We start from the raw sequence: 24,154 nt of genomic DNA, 5'->3' as shown, positions 1-24,154 counted from the left end.
AATATAGAAAGTTTTATAAAGCTTAAGAACAAACCTAAAGTGCATTATACATTAAAAAGATATGATTGTATTTCCGTTTCCTCCTCTAAACTCTTTGCACCGTTAATCAGTTGACGATTAATTCCACTCGTGAAGAAGGGATACGAACGAAATCATTTAATTGTGCGATTAATTCGTCTTCTATTTAAAAATCATTTCTATCGTGCACATATACATACGTATATAAATACGCGAGACGCAGTTTGTAAATTCAGATATCTATATATATACATATATTAAATGCTTTATTAAACAGTTTTTAATCTTAACAATCAATGTGGTAGTAAAATTGCATTGCAGTTTTAATGTATACATCTGTCGGGACAACTTTCACAGGATAGCGAGAATTGTACATTTGACGTTCATCTTCCGTTTCCAAGTATCGTTATACTGAATTAATCTCAAATTACAGAAGTTTAGTACATTCGTAACGTCGAAAATGTTGACGTAACAGCGTTCTAATGTATATCGAAATATTTAAATGATAATTATCGTTATATCGACGTAATATGCATAATTAATGCGAAATACCAGTTCAGTGAACAATGCCTATCTATTGAATGGATCATTCCACCAATTGTGTATGTACATTCTGACATAGAGAGATATTTTACGAAACCAACTGTAAAAACTATCTAAAGGTATAGTCAATTCAAACTACGAACTTTACAAGATGACCTACGGTCACTGACAAAGCAAGAGCACACGCGTGCTATTTTTAATTTCCCAATGATTATTTAGGATCGGTCAATTCCTGTAAATTGTGCGTGAATGTTACAACGCGAAACCAAAGATTCTCGCATTGTATTGAGTCATACCCGATGACTTCCATGGAACATGGAGTAAACATTCAAATATCGAAGGTCAACTGATTGCACGCTTAAATTTTGTTTGGATATTATTCGGTAATTCGTGATCTAGCGAACGAGCGATAGAAAGTGAACTTTGGAAAGAAACCATAGCAGACAGTTCGCTTAATTTACTTTCTCATTTACGCATTTTACGTACACCACTTGGGGCGGAAAGTATATCAATCGATATTGTTTATAGCAGATGGTGTATATTTTATGTTTTGTTTGTTTTCAAGAAGTGAGTAAATTTGAAATGCATCTGTAAGTTAAACGCAACAGAATTATGATATTTGAAATAGGATATTTTTGGTTTTCTTTTTTGTATCATAATTAAAAACCGCGCATAAAATATGTAATTTAGAGATTATGGTAACTACGTCTTGCTTACTCAGTCTTTTCTTATTACATTTTTTTCATGCAACATGCCATAGTCCCCATTTGAGACTTTTAAAAAAATTTGAAGTATTTTAACAACACAACATAATTTGAATTTATAAATATTGATACATAACTTTTTGTACACACATATAAGTTTTTCCGTCAGAAATTAAAAAAAAATTCGCATTTAATGTGTTAAAAAGAAAAGACAAGTTATAAAGCATGAGAAAGGACTGTCATTCCTGTTGGTCTGAAAGTAGATCGCAAAATGGATAACCCGGATATTGGTAAAGAGAAAATGAAAAAGGAGTAGCAGTGAATCAAAATTGCTTATAGTAGAAAAACTGATTTAGAGATCAGTCAGAAGAAAATAAACAGTAAAAGATATTTAAAGTCAGTTCGGCAATAAATCGACAAACATTAGTTTTATTTTTTCAGCGCGATGTAACGCTGCTCTTAATAATCGTATAAAAACTATTGAAAATAAAAAAATCATTTACACACACTTTGCACAGTGATAGTATAAAGTACATGAAAATAGGAAGCAATGCAATAAAATTGAAGAATAAAAAGAAATACTTTATATTGTAATGAAAATGATACTGATTAACTTGTAACTGCACAAACTATTTTTTAAAATCAAATACAATGTGAATTTAAATTGTGCCAGCGGTGCGCGGTTACATTTTCTAATAAGAAAGCTATATTTCCATAAAAATTATAAAGAAATACTAAAAACGACAAAAGTAAACAGTTTATTTATTTTTATTCTAAAATATGATAGATACAACGTAAATATTTCGGCAAAAATAATCGCATAATATGTATTTATTATTTATATTTTAAAAAATACAAGGGAAGCAGTGCTTCCACAGATTCCATGAACTGCACGTCACTAAATTGTGCAAGCGTGCCATTTCCCCACCTTTAGTATTTAGGTGTCTTCTCTGTGTTCAGTGAAAGTTCTAAAATATGGAAGTCAATTGATTAATTAGGAATTAGCAAGTCTTAAATTACCACTGAGAAATTGATGGCCCGCACATGCTATCATTTGGTCGTGGACTGTGCAAGCAGAAGAAATTAAAAAGCGAATGAGAAATTCAATTTCACAAATCTATGCTATTTTATATTTTTCTATGCCATTTATTCTCTTCTCTTCGTAGATACCTCTCTCTCTCTCTCTCTCTCTCTCTCTCTCTCTCTCTCTCTCTCTCTCTCTCTCTCTCTCTCTCTCTCTCTCTCTCTCTCTCACTCTCTCTCACTCTCTCTCTCTCTCTCTCTCTCTCTCTCTCTCTCTCACTCTCTCTCTCTCTTTTACGCATTACATCTATAAAATAAATCTTACCACGTAACAGATCCCACATAACGCGACGAAAAATTTGTGACAATCCTCGGGTATAAGAGGGTAGATATATTTTTCATGTCTACACTCCAAAATTAGGGCTATCACATCGATTCTTCCTTCCGGTTGCGCTTTGTTTACGCACTAACATTTAAATGCTCCAGCCTGGCAATATTTCTGTACATACAATCGACGCGTCCTATTCATCTCTACCATTTAAAACGGCTCTGCTACATTTAAAAGTGTGGTAAAGCATCTTGTAATTAGTTAGGTGAATCATTCAGTTAAAAGCATATATAATATATACATATATATATTATTGTATAATACGTAGAGAGCAGTTTCCTTGAAGTTTCAGATTTCACGGTGAGCGAGTGCGGTTTTGGGACATTTTTAAATATATTCTAAATTTAAGGATCTATAAATAGTGTGTGTGTGTTTAAATTCTAGTACGAATAACGTTAAACGGTTCGATTCGCTTATTAACTTATACGATTATCGATGAAACTCTCTACTCGATAAATAAATGCTTCGATAGTAAGTGAAACCTACTTCATAGCTTTCAATTATTTCATACGTTAAAAATCTCCCCGAATCTCGATACAAATCTACGATTACAACTTTTATTAAACGAAAACTAATGGGAAAATTTAAGAGATCGTATTCTTGTCTCAAAAATTCTTCCATCTTCAGTTACTAACATTTCTAGACGAGTAAGTTTCACAATATAATATAAATTTTGCTTTTATTTCAGTTTAGGCAATTAACACAATGGTTGTATCCGCGAGTTTTGCATTTGTCAGATTATAGTTTATTATCTAAAATCTTCTCTAAAATTGGATTAATATATATTATTATGATAATTAAATGAAGTATCCGTTGAAAATATTTCACCCACGTAGACGTGTAAATGTATAAATTCAACTTTAGAAGTGCCGTCGTAATATTAGAAAATAATTCTTAGACAATGATTCGTTGTTCTACTTGCCTAATGATTTCAAGTAATCAGTCGCGTGTAATAGAAATTCGGTCTCCTACTTTCAACGCAATTTTCTGATTTATTCTGTAACTGAAATTGTTAAATGCTAAATTGTAATATAAAAATTTCCTATTGCACACGATCATCTTCGAGCACTACATTTTCAGACAGTATGGTTCATTTTTAACCACACATAATGTACGTTGTACGAATCGTGCCATTTTAATTACTTGCCTCACGCAATGAATATTAACGTTTACATAAAATAAACTGTATTATTTGTCGTGCGCTATAAATACCTCAGTAACTTTTTATTACTTTTTACATACAATTGATTTAACGTACAATCTGTCCCATTTAAAAAATAAAATTTTTTGATATATTTTTTACAATATATAAACATTTATATTGATTTTATAATTTTATTGTGCATTTTAATTTAGATGCATTATTCTAATCAACGCATCAATAACAGTTGATATAAAAAGCTATTATTATTATATTTTTCTTTATGTTCCTCGTGTTTTATAATTTCCTCTTGTTATACATTGTCAGATAGAGCTTCACATAAATATATAATAGCATGTTAACGAAAATGAATGGTAACGTTTGAAAATTCGTACAATGCTCGTAGACTTATACACATATTTGCTAAAAACATATGTACATGTATACTTGTGATAGAATATACTGCCGATTATTACTTTGATTTTAAGTACTTCAAAGTCATTCGACAATTTAAAGTATTTAGCATATAGGATCTCTAAGACCAGTAGTGTCCCACGACTAGTAGCCTTCGTTACATTTGAAAAATATACATATATATATAATGTTTATATAGAAATCTAAAGTATAATATAACAGACCGCAATAATGAATACAGCTTCGACAGAGGTAAAAGAAAAAAAAAATACACTTTATTCTCTCCTTTCGCTATCTTTTATGGCTACATATTGGTGCTATATGTATAGTGGTACTTCTGCTTCTACTTTCCTCTCTTACGCTAATTATTAAAGATAAACTTAAGAGTAAAAAGCTAATATATAAAAGCTCGTCTTCTCTATTTAAAAGCCCGTAGTATTATGTAAATAAATACACTCTTAACTCGAGAAATTGAAACGCATACTTCGAAACTTTTTAAAAGAAACTTGAAATCTCTCAGCGTTACCACCTACATATGATTTATCATCAAATTGACCAACAGTTTTCCCAACCTACCTACTATTCAAATTATTCATTCGATGGTGTTTTACAAATAAAATTGTTTAGCATTAACATACTTGAAATTCACTAGATCAATTTATTAATAACCAGACGCTAACAATTTCCACGCGAATTAATTGACTTAAAGAATAAACTTTCGTTTCTATCGTTAACCTTAATCTTCATTTAAATTCTGTCGACCCACTTGACGATGATAAGTTTAAAGAATATTTTAAACAATTGTTGCATTTAAATCATCTAATGACGGTCAAGATCGATCGTTCAAATAGCTACGACAGTTCCTCTGTGAAAGAATTAATTGTATTCGATGTACGTCACGAAATTACTATATCCCCCATCTTTCTTCACTGCTTCTACCTAATCTACGTTTAGTAAAAGATTAACCCTTAAACAGCATACTGAATTACGACAGTTTAAGTCCACTTAATTAACATGCTGCATTTCTAGATGAAATAAGGTGCGTAGAATTGAAGTTGAAGGTGAAAACAAAGCATACACATTCGGTATCATACGATCTTTCTCATCCCATAACATAATAACCTAAATACGCATATGGCACGGTTGAGTTTCAGTTTATGGGTTAGTTAGTACGTGAGTCGTGTTCATCCAATCTACTGCCTCTTGATAGATCCGCAATACTTCGCAAACAGGTGCACGTAAATACCATTTCTCTTAATTAGATATTGTGTTATCTTAATTTGGCATTCGTCTTTAACTCTAGAAACAAGATTGCAGCTTTAGAATCTTCTTGGTATATAAAAATATTCCAAAGGATCGTACAAAATTTGCGCGACCAATTAATCGAAAATAAAATGGGGCAATAAAAACTATGTACCTACAGCGACCATTCATATTGAATCGAGCCCCTTTTATGAGTATTTAAAATGAAAATACCTATAAATGCGTCAAAACTATGTCACTAACATTTATGACGGCTGTTTCGTGAATGGATTATTGGTTTTATAATTATTTTATTACATCGTTTGATAGTTTTATATCTAATTTTTTTCATTAAGAAACACATTTTTCTGTTTTAGCTCGTCGTTACTACAATTATCGAAGTTTCTCGATTCTTAGAAGTTTCTTCAGTTTTACATTCTATAATACATTTGTTTTTAACATACAGGGTGTTTGAAAAAGAGGTTCAAGCCTTTAAAAGAAAAAATGTTTAGTCAACATAAGTCCTGCAATCAATTTTACGATATCGATATATTCGATGGTAAATTCTTACTAGTACCAATGTTCTTTACTATGTATTTTATTTTCCTTGCTATTTGACGTGTTAATTACAAAATAAAGTGCTTCAGAAACAAGAGAAAGGAAATTGGATCAGGCTAATCGTCGCGTGTGTGTAATCAGGTGATTGGATAGTACGCTGTTTGAGGGTTAAATGGAAGATGTAACGAGCATTCGTAATTATCCATTATTTTCTTATATGTTTCTCGAATGCAAAATACAATTATATAGACAAAAAATGTATGAGTAAATATATTTTAATGGAAAAATTTATGCAAGCTATATATAACAGAGAAAATATAAAAAAATAGTTTGTATCGTTTAATAGAGGACTACTGGATAAGGAAATTTGTTTGAAGCCACGGCGAACGATTGAAAAACGTAATGACTTCGTATTTTTCGGCCTCCTTATCTTGTAGCTTCAATTTATTCTCTCACAAAACCAACACGTTTGCACACAACAGTGTTACTGTAAACTACTGTATAGTTTTCAGACCTACAGATTTTTGTGTACCCCTTGAAAAAGGTATAATTAAAAATGTGCATTTATTAGCTGATTAAGTACCGTAACGTGTATGAAAGGAAGTGATAGATGTATAAATACTAGGAGGTGTTAGCTTTATTTGACTGATAGTAGATTACGAATGCAATTCAAATAATGTGTATCGTAATGTTGCATGAATATTGTATCTCAGCCAGACGAGAAATTAACTTTAGCACGTGCGTTAATTCGGTAGGATTGTTACGTAAAATACAAACACGTTTGTTTTTCAGAATCGCTTCATGTATGTTCGAATTTTAAGTTTAAGTTTATTTGATTTATTTCGGTAGTTAAGATGTTTAAAATGCGACGTGTTGAAAGAAACATTTTTAACAAGTATTAAAAATGATGTAAAGGACTGTAAAGATAGTATAAATATATTCTTTACAGATAATTGAATATTCAGATTAATTAAATTCATTGTTATGCATTACTCTAGGGCAATTATTAAATTTACAATTACTGCGTTATATATACTTCTTCTGTTAATGTTCTGACAATTGCTAATTGTTTTTAATGTATTATTTTTAGTGTATGAAACGTATATTGATTTATTTGCATTAAAAAAAAAAGAATGTTTTTGCATTCGACTTGGAGATAACCACGAATTTGAACAGTATTTATTCTGTAACATTGAAGAAAATTGGATTTGAAGAAAACAAAACTTTGGAACGTAAAAAGCAGTAAAGGCTTTTGCTGAGAATGATTTATATTTTATTTAAATATCGTATAAATCCATTTTTCTTCGACTCCTCGGTGTCGATGCAAACTTAGAAAGAAAGAACCACTTGCATCTTATTATAAATTTGTAAGTTAATTGTAACTTTTGTTATCGTTATTATCTATTCAAGCGTTCTCATTGAATCTTTAGATCAACAAAAGTTTCAATTTTTCAAATCATATATTACAAATGCAACGTGTACTTACTGCGTAACCATATATAATGTGTAATTACTGAAATTAATTAAAACATTAATTGTTTTTATTAGTAACTTAGTAAGATAAGCTTACATTAAAAACAGTATCCACACAGTGTTACGTGAAAGTGCATCCGTGATCCAACGATCGATCGTGTCTGTTACAAAAATATAAATTTTAAAATTGTCATCCGCAGCGCTTCAAATGTAAATGTAACGTTTAACCTTTAAAGAGTGAAAACACCAACTAATTAATTTTTAATAATATTCATGCTGGCTAAAGGTTTGGGACCATCGTAAAGATTATACGCGGAATTATTCGAATATCAAATGAAGAGGTTTTCGTCGGAATATATTTCTTTGGATGGGTATACTGCCCCTCTTAATTAAACTGTAAATATGCACTTTTTTAATTTATTGACAGAAGAAATGATTGCTAAATTAAATATTTTTGTATCTCTTAAATGTCTTTTAACAACAGTTGAGAAAATTTTTTTATTTTGAATTTTCCATTCATTTTGAAGTTAAATTCTGTCAATTTTCTATTTCTTTTCTTTTTATTTATAATGATAATAAATTCATTTTTCCTTTTAGATGATACATTGCATCGTATTTATAAAATTAATTTTGTTCTTAATTAATAATAGAATTTATAAAGGTATATATAAACGTTGTAACTACTTATGGTAATATTTATGATAGCAAACGGTATAGTAAAAGGACAGACAGTAGTCATACAGAAATTTTGTTATTTTCAGAACCAAACGAAAATACATGGCTGTTAAAAGTACTTATCAATATTTATAATGTAGATCGTGTAAAACAGTACAATGGTCCCAAACTTTCAACTAACAACGTACAGTTAATGAGAACGGTACAGAGCGGTCATAAATTGGAATACTTAATGAGAATACACACTGATGCAGTTAAATCCAAGATTGTACACGTTTCAACATATACTGTTTCCACAGTAATGCGATCATCCATGTGCATGTAACACTTTGAAAAAATATCTTGAATTGTAAGCTGTAAATGTCATCTGAACAAACCCTCGAAAGTCGTTGTATTCCGATGACACTCGACGTTCTTGGTACTTAATTTTATGACTGTGTATATCGCTTTCATCAACTGCACGATATAATTTCTTTTACACACTTACGTAAATCGTCAAAGTATAAATCCCTGTACATAGAAGTAAGTAACTAAGGATGAATGAACAAAATGGATCAGACCTAAAAATAGGTATAAATGATAACGCATACGGAAACCTATCTTTTAAGAATTATCGTGCCGCATCCATACCTCAGTTGGTGATTTATGAGCTGTTTCAGGCATAACCAACTGCTTCAAATGCGGGCAGTCCTTAAAGAGAACCGACGGTGGGGACGCTTCAATAGCGTGCGTCACTCATTTCTATGCTACAGCAGATTATACTTATTTACTTATACTTGTATGTCATTCTGCTACTTCCGTGGAACACGTTCGAAAAGATTCGACAAAATAAAAATCATCACTCATCAATTTTAAAAATTGTCCCACCGTGCGATTTTTGTTAGTGTACGAGGACTTAATAGCGCGCAGACAAAAAAGTTGGTTATTCCTGCCGTACCAATTGGACGAATTTTGTAATGCATTATCGAACGCAATTTATAACATAATGAATTTTGATACCACTTACATATGTCATTAATTATGCTGAATGATAATTATCGATGGTTGGTTTGTTTTCAAGTTCTGAATATCGAAATTCAGTTTCAGGCTTACCAAGCAATCGCAATCTATTGAAGAAAAAGATTGACATTCGTTTGAAGCTAATTAACTGCAGTGCGCTATCTTTTCCTATTCAATGATATGTTTACAACTTCGTAAATGTGGCATTTGATACAGACCTTTACATTTTACTTTTAGAGAAGCTAACTCTTAGTGGAAGCTCCTAATATGTTACAGATCTTTTGCGTTGTAAATATGTACTATTAAATGAAGGGAGTGAAATGATAGTACAGTTGAGCAATATTTCCGAGAAATTCAAAGTTTCGTCATCTTTTGTTTAAAATAGTCGTTTGAGTAACTTGTATAATTTCGAAAATAATACATGACAAAAAAAATTTTAAAAAGCTAAGATCTGCCACTTATGACTTACATTTTTATGTTTTGAAAAAAAAACCGAAATGAATTATCACGAACATTTAATGTAACATGTAATGACAATTTGAAAATTGTCTAATAAATTGACTAAAACAGAATGAAAGGAGGCTACAGAATTTGTTAAAAAATAACTAATTTGTGTAATACTTATTTGTTTATAAAAAATATTATATTTATATTCTTGAAACATACTATCATTTCGATTCACCACTTTATAGTACATGTTTATATACACAAAGATACGTGACATACAAAAAATGGTAGCTTTCTTATTGCTAAGTTGTGTGTATCATTTTGTTACATTAAAAAAATTGTATGACTATCAGTGGAAAGTAAAAGATAACACACGTGCAGTACCTTTACATCCAGAATTGTAAACGTTGTAATTGTAAAATTGTAAAAACATTTATTTTTAATTTAATATTCCATAATGAGTAGAGATATTGTGAAACTTGAACTGAACGAGGCCCGTATCTTTAAATCATTCTACGGATAATTCCAAACCTGAACATATACGTTGTTAATTCTGACGGTAATACGTGTACATAATCTAATAAGAATTAGTATATGTATATTATTACTTATTAATGATACGGTACTTATTACTGTTTATTTGAGTTGGACAAAATTATATTTTGTTCCCAAGACATACACGGCAAAAAAAAAGAAGAAAAAACGAAAATACTCATATTAATTATCATTACGAATATTCTTATCATAATAAATCGCAGTATGCTCTAAATGTATTACCATTGTTGTTAATGTAATCATTATCATTATTATTATTGTTATTATTATTACAATGCCATCAACAGATTTCAGTTTCATTATTCTTTCTTCTTTTTTTATTTCTCCATTACTAGCTAAGGTATATCAACATTGTACTTGTTCTATCGCAATGTATGACTCTATAGGTATAAATGTTTACGGTAACAGATGTTCAGTCTTCATATTCTCTGATCGATCTACATGTAAAGAATCCGTTTTCTTCTACAACACAAATAAATTCGAAAAACTAGTAATAGCAATTATAATAATCACGATAATGACTCACGATCGTAAAAATATATTAGTATCCACTGTTCTGAGGTGCATCATTTCGCTGTTTTACTAAAGTTGTTAACTATTAACGTAATTATTACAATTATAAAATTCTTTCTCCGACTTTTTCATGTGCATACATATATATTTACCTATTTTCTCTACTTGATAATGAAAATCGCGAGAAACCCGGTTTCCACTGCAGTCAGTTTATTGAAGGATTTTGTAAACAAATAACGATGAACATTCATGTACGTTTTCCCTTTTGCAGGCGTGTCTGGTGGAAATTGCCAGTCACGAAGTGCTGTTTTAAACGGCACCGGTAGGATAGTAGACTAGTTAGTGCTTAATTATCTACTAATTGAATTCTGAGATTCGCCATTAGAATTCTGGAAAGGACTTCGAATAGCCATGGGGAAACAAAACAGCAAGCTGAAACCGGAAGTATTAGAAGACCTCAAGCAAAATACCGAATTCTCAGGTAGAAATTACGAAAATACTTATAAGTTTTATTTTCCATATATTAGACACCCTGGACATGAATATGAAATGAAATTGATAAACTTTCGACAAAGTTGATCTTATGCAGCATTTTATAACATAAAATAGAATTAGTTTCAAAATAAACGAAATTCGTTTTTTATTATACAAGTATATGTAGAATTTCCACTTCAAATTCATCTTTTTCTGAATAAAATTCTAACACTTTTTGTAAATTAAGTTTATCAAGGAATTTATTTTTTAAAACTTTTAATATAAATTTGTTATTTAAAAATTAATCTATAATGATTGAGCTACTGATGGTTGCTTTATGTAATAATTGTATAAATCTATGAAGAGAACAGTTACAATAGTCATTACGAAAGTTAACGTCCCAATTATATAAATATATGTAAAACAGATAATATATGTAAAATAGATTGACGCGTTCTAGTATCTTTCTTTTTATGTACAGTATGCACTGTAAAAATTATCGATTTTACTTTATACTAAATTAAATTCAGTTGTATCAACTTGACTGGAATTTTTACAACTTACAGTAAAGAGTAGTTTCTCGAAAATATATAATTTCATATTTACAAAAGGGTGAATTTGGTGTGTAGATATCTAGGAAAACTGTTCAAACTATATTACATAGAATTTCATATAAATAATATAAATTTTCTTCTATATATGTACATCTGACTCTTTCCATTCTTTACAAATTAGAAATTAACTAATAAATACCTATCATTTCCATTCTATTAGAATATTTTATTTAACAAAGTACTTAATAAATTCAAGAAATTTGTTGTCATGTTTTTCAACTCTTTTTTTTTTTATGAATCAATCTTGAATCAATTTATTCAACACAGTGTCAATGTAATAGAAAAATGAATTTTTGTTTAAAGATGCTGAAATTCAAGAATGGTACAAAGGCTTTTTGAAGGATTGTCCGAGCGGACATCTCAGCGTAGAAGAGTTTAAAAAAATATATGGAAATTTCTTCCCGTATGGTGACGCTTCCAAGGTAAATTAAACTATTAATTTCCATTAATACAGACTTTGGACTATTTGCAATATGACATTATTCACGGTCGTACCCTATATAGTTTGCAGAACACGTGTTCAGAACTTTCGATGCGAATGGAGATGGGACAATCGACTTCCGAGAATTCTTATGCGCTCTCAGCGTAACATCTCGTGGTAAACTGGAGCAGAAACTAAAATTGGCCTTCAGCATGTACGATCTCGACGGCAATGGCTACATCTCGCGACAAGAAATGTTAGAAATTGTTACGGTGAGCATTAAACATCGCTATTTCGCTTATATATAAACTTATAAATGCTTACAGATAGAGAAATACTGATATATGTACATAACTACATATGTATTGAAATATACCGATACATGGATACTAGCTTACTAGGTACTTCCTGGCATAAGTAAAAAATAATTTTTATAAATATAACAAGTAATTGTTATAAATATTAATATATAATAAAATACACAACTTAAATGTTTCTTTCGTAAATTGTTTGCATAAATGTAATGAAACATTCAATATTTATTCGTACGTTAATAATCACAGAAGAATGTTAGTAGTCATGTACTCGTATAATTCAACACAGGTGTGCCGGAATATTTTAATGGCCGTCTATTAGACATTACAGTACTGGGCATATTAATTATACGTGCGCTTTTAATTACATTCTGGTTGAAGGTTATAACATAATTGGCACGTAATTGGCAAAAACTTAATCTTTCTAAAACTCGAGACTTCTTTAAAATGTCGCGGGATGCGGGACAAATTGTTAAAAATCGGGACTGTCCGTCAAAAACGTGACGCCTGGCCACCTTACTTATATATAAACAGTAAGAAGCCCTCTCGAACCGAGAGATCTCTTTTACCGTTTACTCCTAGGATTCTATTTTCTAACGCAAGATTTATTTTTGCTTCTACGTTGATATACTAAAATAATCCAGCACATATTCGACTAGAAAAAATAAGAAACCTACAAAGAAAACAATATTCTTGTAAAATTCATTTATGTGATATATCTTCAGTAAATTCATTTGTGAAATGATATCCCCGAATATTTATATAGCAATTTTACTTCTGTTACCAGGCCATTTATAAAATGTTGGGCTCGGTAATGAAAATGCCCGAGGACGAGTCGACACCCGAGAAGAGAACCGATAAAATATTTCGGCAGATGGATAAGAACAAGGACGGCAAACTATCGCTTGAGGAGTTCATTGAGGGAGCGAAAACTGATCCGTCTATTCTGCGACTGTTGCAGTGCGATCTTAGTGCACAAGCTCAGTGAGACCCTGGACTATTATGCAAGTATTATTGTCTTATCTATATAGGTAACTGAGTCGGGACCCGGGCCGATAGTGTCCCTTAGAAATAAATATGAACAACTATTACGATCATGAAGAGATATCCGTTTCAAGAGTTCACTGGAAAACTTATCAGAAGTTCTTATTATCAATCTTAACTAATTATTATATATATATTCATGCTTTGCATTTATATATATGCTTTGTATTTTTAAATTATACAACTTAATACCCTTTTCATTATTATATAGAAGTACCTTTTTCGTTCTCATATAAAACTATCCTCTTCGTTTTCGTATAAAAGTGCCCATTTTATAAAAACCAATGCATTATACAGAACATTTGATAGGTTTCCATTTGAGAGATCTTTATAAACGTAATCGTTATTCAAAAATGTAGATCGTAGAACCGAAGGACATATGTGAATTGGTCCGGTACCCACATCAGTCTAGGGTCTCCGGGTTCATGGCGCTTGCGCATACCGCAAGCTAGTCTACAAGACTAGTCCAGTCGTTCCGTCTCGTAGACGGATCGGTTTTAACACAAGTTTCATGTATTCGATAGTACTGATTTTTTCTGAGCTGCGTAAGGACAAATGACTTTGTAAAATTGCCTCGAGCCATTTAGAAACCTGAACAAAAATGTTCAGTCACAATTAACATTGAAATTTTATTATACGAAATTGTCTTAAGGATTATCTGTTTTATTTCTTGGAAATTTAAGTCTTGCTTCTGTCGATTTGGATTATTTTATTATCATAACTTTGGTTTAAATATCTCTTTACGAATCCTCAATTTTACTTGATTTGTGCGGTTATAATACATGCTTTTCTACTTATCTTTGGTTAGAATATTTTGTCTCGTATTTGTAGCCGCCGGTTATAAGTTCATAAAGAGTAATTTCATGCATTGGTGTATTTTAAAGTATGCCGTATAAGTCTGAGTACACTGTGCGCAGCTCAAATTAATTTTAAACACATTACATAACTTTTGTAAAGTGTCTGCAAAGGCATATTTTATATTATGCGGTAGTATACACACATTACTTTTTCCATTATTTTAGCAACATATTTTCAATTTCTCAGTACACCCTGTTATAAAACCATTAATTACGAACAAGACTTATTTGCGTGATATCTATTATATTAGCAACGAACGTATACAATTCATAATAATCAAATAACAAAGGTCACTGGAAATGTCGATAACAAGAAAATGCTCTTGCTCAAAAAGACAATTCTATTTGCAAATGTTTATGTAAAACTGTTTGTTTCCATTTTTTTTTACAAGTACAGGTCACTTTGTATTGAACAAATTATGCTACACCTTCGTTCTGTTTGATATTTCAATCAAATTGATATACTAAAGTAATTTATATGGTATAAAGGGAGATCATTGTGTATGTGTTCATTTTGAAATTATTGAGGAAAATACAGATCCTCCAAGTAGTCACGCTTCACTAATTTTAATGAAACTATCTTCACAATGTAAGTTTTATCTTTGCAAATGTTAAAAATAAGTACTTTAATTTTTTTCTTTCAATTTTAACAAATTGTCTTATTTTATTCTCAAAATTATACTTGTGTGATAAAAAAATATTGCGATCTTTCCTCTTTGAATTACATTCTGTCGATTTATAGGCACTTCAAAAGAAGTTCTTATAAAAACTTAGGGAAATCAAAAATTTTGTCTTAATTAGTAAACTGTATTAATGAAGTTTCATGTTATGCAGTTATAATTAAGAAAGTAAGATTACCAATGTTTCCAAAGAGATAAAAATGCTCTCAGAAATAACACTTAATACTATACAGTTGTATTACTTCATTAATATTGTTTATTATAATTAACACAAGAGATATTTGAAGTTTCAAAGTTTATCAAAGGAAGATGGTTTATTTATTCGGAGTACAATAACTAAGTTTGCAAGGCTTAGGAATTAAAAGAAAAAATGTAATTTGGAGAGGAAAAATCACAAACACAAATTTTGTAAGACTTGAACTAGTGATTACATTTGTACAATAGATATATTTTTAGTACTTTTGTATTGTAAAAATGATATTTCACATGAAATAGAAAATTAGTTGAGAAGAAAAATTGTTCACAATTTAGAAATGAATACATTTGTATATTTAACGGTTGTAAAAATAACAATTTTTTTGTAACAATAGTTTCTAACAAAAATAGACAAATTTAAGAATGTGATAAATTTGATAAAGTGACAAGTTGAAATAACAAATTTCAGAGCCTGTATTTTTCATACAACTTCAAAATCAACAAATTGATGTAAACTCTCCTTAATACCATATATAAATTACAACTTATTTCAATTTGAACCAAATCTCACAGCACAAAAGTAATTTGCTTAGTGTAAAATGACCTGTATATGATACTTGCTCAAGTAACAATTTTCTTTTAGTGTTTCCCTTTATTAGAAAAAGTGATAAAAATGTGTAATCGAAAGGTGTGAAATATCCATGTTTCATATTAACATTATTTAAAATATAATATCTAGTAGAATGTACTTATTTTGTAATCTTAAGTGTTAAATTTATTTTCCATTCATAATACTTATAAGACGTACGTGAGTAAAAAATAATTTAAATACTTTAAATACTTATAAAAAATTTCAACGATACTATAAAAGGAAAAAATACTTATAAAAATTTTTCGTAATACTATAATTAATAATTTAAATATACGTTTTTTTTGACAACGATACACTTCTATGTGTTATAAAAAACAATTATTTTCGTTCTGTTGTAATTAAGTTTCTTATTTCTTTGTATGTAATCTCTTGTCAAATTGTTTACAAATAATGTAACTATTCCGAAATTCGAATATAACATGTATCTTACATACTTTTATATGAAAGTACACGCATATTGATTAAAAAAAAAAATCAATCTTCACACAACTATCGAATACATGTAAAATAACACAGACTTTTACTCTAAGAGCCACAATCCTATGACCTTTGTTATAATTGCTTTGTTAATGGAAATTAATTTTGATAGAGTAAATTCCAGTAGAAAGATAGAGTATTTACAGCCTTTCCGTTTAGAGAAGGGAAAATGTAAAATATCATTGCTTGTCGAAATAATGAACTAATCGGGATTTTTCAGTTGCCATCGAGCTACTGAAAACTTACGCTGGTTTCGAGCCGGAGGGATGATTTGAATGAGGGATACGTAAAACGACGGTACGAAAGGGAAAAAAAAGTGTAAAAAATAACGCTCACGCGAATGAACTATCTTAGAAATTTATTTTTGCGAATGCATATACCAGGTGTACATGTGCGGACATGCTACGTGTGCGACTAAGTATTTTCATATGCGTTTGTGGGTATGCATACAGATAAAGAAGGAGGATGAGAATAATAATAGGGAATAATGAAACTCGGCAATTTATACAAAACAGAAAGAGAAACTCTAAATAGACTTAAAAACACACAGATGCAAAGAGCAAAACAGTGGAACGAAGGAAATATTCGCATTAATTGTTTGACTGTTTCAACTAATTTTATTTTATAACGATACGGCAGCATGGTTTAACGATTGCTTAATTATAGCATGATCGATTAATCGTATCTGAGAAAAAAATTTGTATTTTAAATTTATGTATATTTTAACAATGGTTTAGCTTCTCATTTTAATAGTTGAATTTCGTAGTATCGCTAATATGTTGATTTGAACGAGAAGACAAAGGTACGCCACGGTTTTGTGCTTAGTCGTTACACTGGCAGTATTGTGTTTTACATAAGAGCAATGTATGTTATAGAGATACAAATATGCACATATATCCGATGTATGTGTATATTTGTATCCACAATTGTATCTATTATACTTTTTAAGGTGTACATTCATTCATCTTGTGCTCATTAATAATTAAGGGTAAAGACTATATAGCTATATCTTTTATCCACATAGTTACTGTATAAATTAAATAACCTCATTAAAATTAATATATAAGATTCTAAAATAAATCTTGAATTCTTCTGGCTATTCAATAGGGGAAAAAGTAGCAACATAAAAGGAAAAAAATAGTAATTATAAACAATGACTTTGCCTTTTGAAATATACAAAAGAAAAAAAAAAATAAGAAGAACACAGAAAAGGAAAGATAAGGAAATTCTATTTAGATAAAGTAGAATTGATATTTTACATTCGATACTAGTTGACTCAAGGTGTAATTATTGTACGTTGAACCAGGCGAAGCAATAAGCAAGGGGAAAAGGTAAATACGGCGACTAAATTAGCGTGACTTTAAAAAGTCGATAACGTCGTGTAATTTTTATAATTTCACAGTCGCTCCGGTGTTTAATAAATTTTCTAGTAATTTTTTTATGAAACAAACAAGTAAGATGGATGTTAGGTATTGTCAATTCGTCGAAACACGAGTAGTATTTAGACGGTTAAATATAACTAACGAATTGAAGAATAAAAGAAAGAAACATTTTGCAGCAAAATTTTTAAATTTGTCACATGGCGTATAACCAAAAAGTTCTCTAAATTTACCACGGTGTATATTAATTCTTTCTTATTATTACATATTCTTCTTTTAATTTATTTTAAAAAATTCTATTCTCTTTCATATTTTAAAATGGTATTATAATCCTTATTATTTTATATAATTAAATAATATTAAACTTATGCAGATATATATATATATATTTGTTAATTTATTTTTAACTTAAATTTTTCATTAATCACCAATGTAATATTAATTAAAACTTAAGCACACATTTTATTTACATAATATTTATTGAACCATTATAATTTCTCGAACTGTCGAAGAATAGGATGTTAATTAAAGTATCAATCGATGTCCAATTAACAGCAAACAAATGCACAAAATAACTTTGTCAAAATGAGATGTATGTATGTGCGTTTAAATATACACTTATTAGGGCCCTTGTAAGTGTATATACATGAATATAGGTTATACTATATTGTAGATACAGAAATCATAAAAAGACGAGATGCAACAAAATAGTTATTTCTGCATCGATATTTTTTCAGTCTTATTCTGTTCCTGATAATGTATAACTATCGTAGATTTAAACATTTTCGAGCTGTAATGTTTCGAAGCGATGAAACATAAAATGGTATTGCAAGTTTTGGTAACAGTTGAAGAACAGAAATACTCAAGAATCAAATTTTTGTGTTATCTTAATGATAAAAGTTTGCTAAAAATTATTATTATTATTATACAACAAGCTTAATATTATGTACAATGAAACAAATAATTTTAATTATTTTAATTATACCTAATATTGTTTAAACTCGTTAACATGCATTCACGAAACCCTTAACGGTCTAATTGTGAATTTCATTAAGTTAATTGTTTTTAGATAAGTTTTGCTTTATATTGATACAAATATTCAGAATTAATTAATTAAAACGCCACCTGCAACATCAGAATGTAAAAAAAGAATGTAAAAGATGGACAAACAAGGAAGTGATATGAAATGAGTCAAATGAAAGGTGTACGTTTACAAAAAAAATTTATAAGAATTTAAATAAAATGAAGTTACTGATATAAAATGGATATAAAATATAAAATGGTAAACATTAAAATGTAAAAAAATGTAAATTCCAATAATTGCATATTGCTATAAAAAATACTATTATATTTTATCATTTGTTGTATTAAACAAGATAATAATTTGATGAGTTAATTAAATGTAGAAGTACCACTGAAGAAAAGAAATTATGACCGTTAGGAGTTCCTTTGGTACAGTTGAAGGAAAATATCTATGAAAACTGTTTTTATACGTGTAATAAATCTTATTCACTTTACTGGCATATAAAGAAACAAGTCAATTGCAAAGTTGTACGTCGCATGTTATTGTTAAAAAAAAAAAAAAAAATAACGCATTCGTGAATTCCTATATGCTAGAAAACTATCAACCACTAGTTAAAATGGGATATCTTACTGCTCGTGTTTGTCGTAATACTTCTTCCCGAAATTGCATAATTTCTTCCTAACGATAACATGTACAAAGTTCGGGACAACTATCCACGATTTTCTCTTCTATTAACGACATTTCATGATTTGATGATTTTAGAGAAGAAGGAAGCTTTTGCCAGAACGATATAGCAACTGTACTATATACGTAGAATGAAAAGAAATGACATTTTTCCTTTCTGAATAGTTTTAATTAATATTAACTATTAATATCTTAATTAATATTAATATTAATTATTATTACTATAAATTTATGACATATTGAAGTTTATCTATGCATACTACTTTATGATTTTAGCCTAAAACTTTAATATTCCTAGAATCCCAGGCAGTGTAGCAAATTACTAATGTTTCTCCTACCAAGGAATCATCGCTGAAAGTTTAGTAGTACTTTTAACAAATGTTACCGATCTTATTAATAACGTATGCCTTGCAGATTTTCCGCACTTATAAAAAAATCTTGCAACTCTTGATTCAATGATGATCACATGTCAATAAAGTCGTATAGTTTTACAACTGGCAATGAACAGTCACATACGCGATATTGGATTTGGAAGTATACAATTTTATATTCACTTTACAATAATAGTAAAATTTTGTTTATACCAATTTTTCTGTTTTTACATTATCATCCACTGTGTATTTATTAAACTTAAAGCTATTTCTGTACGAATTCAAAGCGAAATAAGTTTTTCCTTATCAAAGTAATACTTTTCCAGCAAAGAATAAAATAATATGAGTTAAATAACAAAATATAATGTAAATATATACATTTTACAAAATTATAATTATATACGTAATTTTATGCTCATTTATTGCTTCTATTAATTATAACGATAAACAGATCTACTTCATTCAAGATAAAAAGATGAAACGAAGAAACTATACGACTCAGATTTTAAATAAAATCTTTATACTGTATACTACGAAAGTTGTTGTAACCTTCTACCGGTGTTTTTCTCATAGGCTTAAGATTAAGAGTAGCATGTATTCTATTGATATTCTATTAATGTAAATGGTATATTTTCCTTTATCTGCCATTCTGCCGTTTAATCTCGATATCTCTTCGTAGCTTTTCTTTTACAATTCTCGATGTATTCAGAAGTTGAGTGTCTCTTATAGATTTCTCTCGTCTATTTCGCACGTAGAATGTGACTAACTTTGATCATCGTTAAGAATCTTAGTGTTTTTCGTTCACCGCTGATATGATAAATAAATTCATTTCAATTCTATATATGTATTTATCGGTGCTAAGTGTGTGTGAGAAGTACAAAGTGCATACTGTTCGTGTTGTGTTTATCATTACTATATAGTGATATCATTTTGTTCAGCTTTTGCATAAGCAATTCTGTACGAGAATTTATAAAAGGAAATCTGTTCGAACAATCGATCTCTATATGCTAATGAGAGCTTGACGATTTGTTAGCGGCGGGTTAATCACCAGTACCGAACTGATTCCATGCAAAAGCAGAAATATATGACATTTTTATATCATAGCATCGTTAACTGTAAGTAACGGTTAATTAGTTGAGTCAGCATACGGTTAATTTCTGACACGTATAATAGTATAACCTAAGACATTAATGTCGTACAAAAGAGAGGAATTAAAGAATCAAAGCACAATTCGTTTCATTAAGTTGTACTAAGAGACTAGAACACCGGTAATGTAATATTTGCATACAATGATGGTTGAAAGATATAATAAACATTAATTTGTTTTATGCTTTAGATATATTTACTATGAATGATAGTTTACCACATAAGTAATAGTTATTAATAGCGGTTTATTATAATTAAGAATGAAATCACTTGTGTATCGATTAATTATTATATTAAAGTGTTGATATTATACTCGTTCAACTTGAGTTTTAATATACTTCTAGTTTAATATACACGTGTAATAAAATCGTCGTTCGTTAGCGTACATTTTATTATTTCCCACATGTATATCCAGACAGCACAGTTTAATTAAGAATAATTGCTATTCTAGATCAATTTGAACCAAACAAACCTATGGCAGCCATTGGCTTCGACTATTTGCTACATAATTTATAATTATATCACATATCATTATACCCAGACAACCAGCGATTGTAGCGCCAATGGCACCGGGTGGAACTCTAAGCACTGTGCTAGCACGGTGCTGCCTCTCAGTTCTCGTAACAGCACAGGGCTAGCACTGGAGCGACACTGCGTGTCACGGCACTATCAAAGCACGGCGATATAGCACAAGGGCGACACGGCGTGCCAATAACACTATCAGCTCACCATAGTGACACGCGTGGCAGTGGCGTGGGCCAATATATACCAATGAAGAAGCTGTTTGCATAAAAATTATAAACGAATATTAAAAATGACTAAACTAAGCAATTTATTTATTTCAATTCGAAAATAGATACACTGACACGAAAGAAATATATAAAAACTATAACTTAATACAGCGATTTTTTCAGAAAAGTCGTTAATTACTTTATCGTAAAAATACATATTACTTATTTTATAAATATTTTTTTCAACTCATCGTTAAAAATTCATGTAACAAAGGTATATTTTATATTTAATAATCCTTACAAACGATAACACCATTTACCACAAGAATATATGTACCAAAAGAAAACAAATAATTACGTTCAATATTTTCACCTGAAAATTGTGATACGCTAGTAAAGCAAACGTAACTTAATTAGTTCAACATTTTATAAATAAATGTATCATTTATTACATTTCCTTAAACAATATGCTGCCATCGTATTTAATACTCTCTATTGGCATGAATTTTCCTGACGAATTGAAAAAATATATATGGCTCTGTCAGTAACTATAAATGTTGGCAAAGAACTACCAAAACGTCTGTCAGTACTCGTATGCGGATATCTAAACTCTGACGTATTTCATTTGTACGGAATAATAGGTGGTTCCCCATTAACAAATGTGACGCCTACGCCAATGCAGAAAAAATGTTTGAATGGAACGATGACACGCGTGTCACGCTGGTGCTGGCGCAGTGTCATTCGCACGCGTGCTACGCTGGTGACTAGAACGTGCTGCCACTGCGTGCCGGCATTTTAGCTAACAAGTGCGGACGCAGATGACTACGGATCTGCTGACACTCCTCGGAAGTGTCGCTACAGTGCCGGTATGGTGTCGCCACCATCTTATCTTGTGTTGTCTGGGATATATGATGCAATTAAAAAGTACATATCAAATATATAATGCCCAGATTTCGTCACGTGGAGGTTGCTGCAAATGGAAACCCACCCTAACCACATCCCATCCACCCTCCTTTTATACAAGATATTATTAAATAGAACCTACTTTCAACGTACATTTGCAACAAATTCGATACTTGATCCCTATACAAACGCACAATGGAAGGAGTTTCATAAAGAATTTTTGCGAGAAAGAATTATTACAAATGAAAGGAAACACAAATAGCCTGCCTAGCCAATAATTGACTTTAATTTCAAAACAACATGCCCAACCAGAAATATATGTTAACTTAAAAGAAATGACTCCTATACCTATCAATAGGTCTGAAAATGTTTCACCCTACGTATGTAAAGATCTGAGAGAACACAGTACATGAAGTACTTTGTATTCATGAACTTGAAGTGTTTGACAACAGCAAACAACAGAAGAGAAGCTCTGAAGCAACAAAGGATCCCAGACAACACACAAGATGGCGGCGACACCATACTGGCACTGTGGTGACACTTCCGTTCGGTGTCAGCAGATCCGTAGCCATCTGAGACCGCATTCGTTAGCTACAATGCCGGCCCGCGGTGCCAGCACGTTCTAATCACCAGTGTAACACGCATGCGAATGGCACTGCGCCAGTACCAGCGTGACACGCGTGTCGTCGTTCCATTCAAACATTTTTTCTGCATTGGCGTAGGTGTCACATTTGTTAATGGGGAATTCGCTTTTTCAAATTAAATCCGTCAGAGTTCAGATGTTCACATACGAGCACTGACAGACGTTTTGGTAGTACTTTGCCAACATTTATATAGTTACTGAGAGAGCCATATATATTTTTTCAATTTGTCGGAAAAGTTCATGCTAATTGAGAATATTAAATACGATGGCAGCATATTAATGTGTAATAAATGATACATTTACTTATAAAATGTTGAACTAATTAAGTTACGTTTGCTTTACTAGCGTATCACAATTTTCAGGTGAAAATATTGAACGTAATTATTTCTTTTCCTTTGGTATATGATTTTATCGTTTGTAAGAATTATTAAAAATAATATAACCCTTTGTTGTATGAATTTTTAACGATGAGTTGAAAAAAATATTTATAAAATAAGTGTATATATTTTTATGATAACCTAATCTAAACGGTATATTAATATACCGGTTAATAAATTTCACAAAAAATATATCCAAAAACAGAGACACACATACATACACAAACGTGCACATAGAAAAACATAAGCGTAATTGAAAATATATATAACATTTATTCAGACAACCAACGATTGGCACGCCAGTGACATCCGGTGGAACGAAGCACTGTACTAGCACGGTGCTGCCACTCTGTTCTCGTAACGGCACAGAACTAGCACTGGGACGCGATACGCGTGTCACGACATTAACAAAGCACCGCGAATAGCACAGGGACGACACGGCAGTGCCAATGACACTATCAGCTCACTATAGTGA

At 30.4% G+C, this 24,154-nt stretch overlaps 1 protein-coding gene across 1 annotated transcript in view; it reads left to right on the top strand.

Annotated features, from left to right (window-relative positions):
* Nca (neurocalcin homolog) overlaps positions 1–17,617 on the top strand; it is a 263,690-nt gene extending 246,073 nt beyond the window's left edge. The window contains exons 2-6 of the mRNA XM_076910667.1: positions 10,965–11,174; positions 12,085–12,203; positions 12,286–12,474; positions 13,304–13,520; positions 16,642–17,617. Coding sequence (XP_076766782.1) covers positions 11,105–11,174; positions 12,085–12,203; positions 12,286–12,474; positions 13,304–13,504 — 579 coding nt within the window. The 5' untranslated portion in view covers positions 10,965–11,104 and the 3' untranslated portion in view covers positions 13,505–13,520; positions 16,642–17,617. The remainder of the gene's footprint in view (positions 1–10,964; positions 11,175–12,084; positions 12,204–12,285; positions 12,475–13,303; positions 13,521–16,641) is intronic.
* The last annotated feature ends 6,537 nt before the right edge of the window (positions 17,618–24,154 follow it).

This window comes from Xylocopa sonorina, chromosome 2 (genome assembly GCF_050948175.1).
Source record: "Xylocopa sonorina isolate GNS202 chromosome 2, iyXylSono1_principal, whole genome shotgun sequence".
Taxonomy (NCBI): Eukaryota; Metazoa; Arthropoda; class Insecta; order Hymenoptera; family Apidae; genus Xylocopa; species Xylocopa sonorina.
This window is presented reverse-complemented; position numbering and strand designations above follow the sequence as displayed.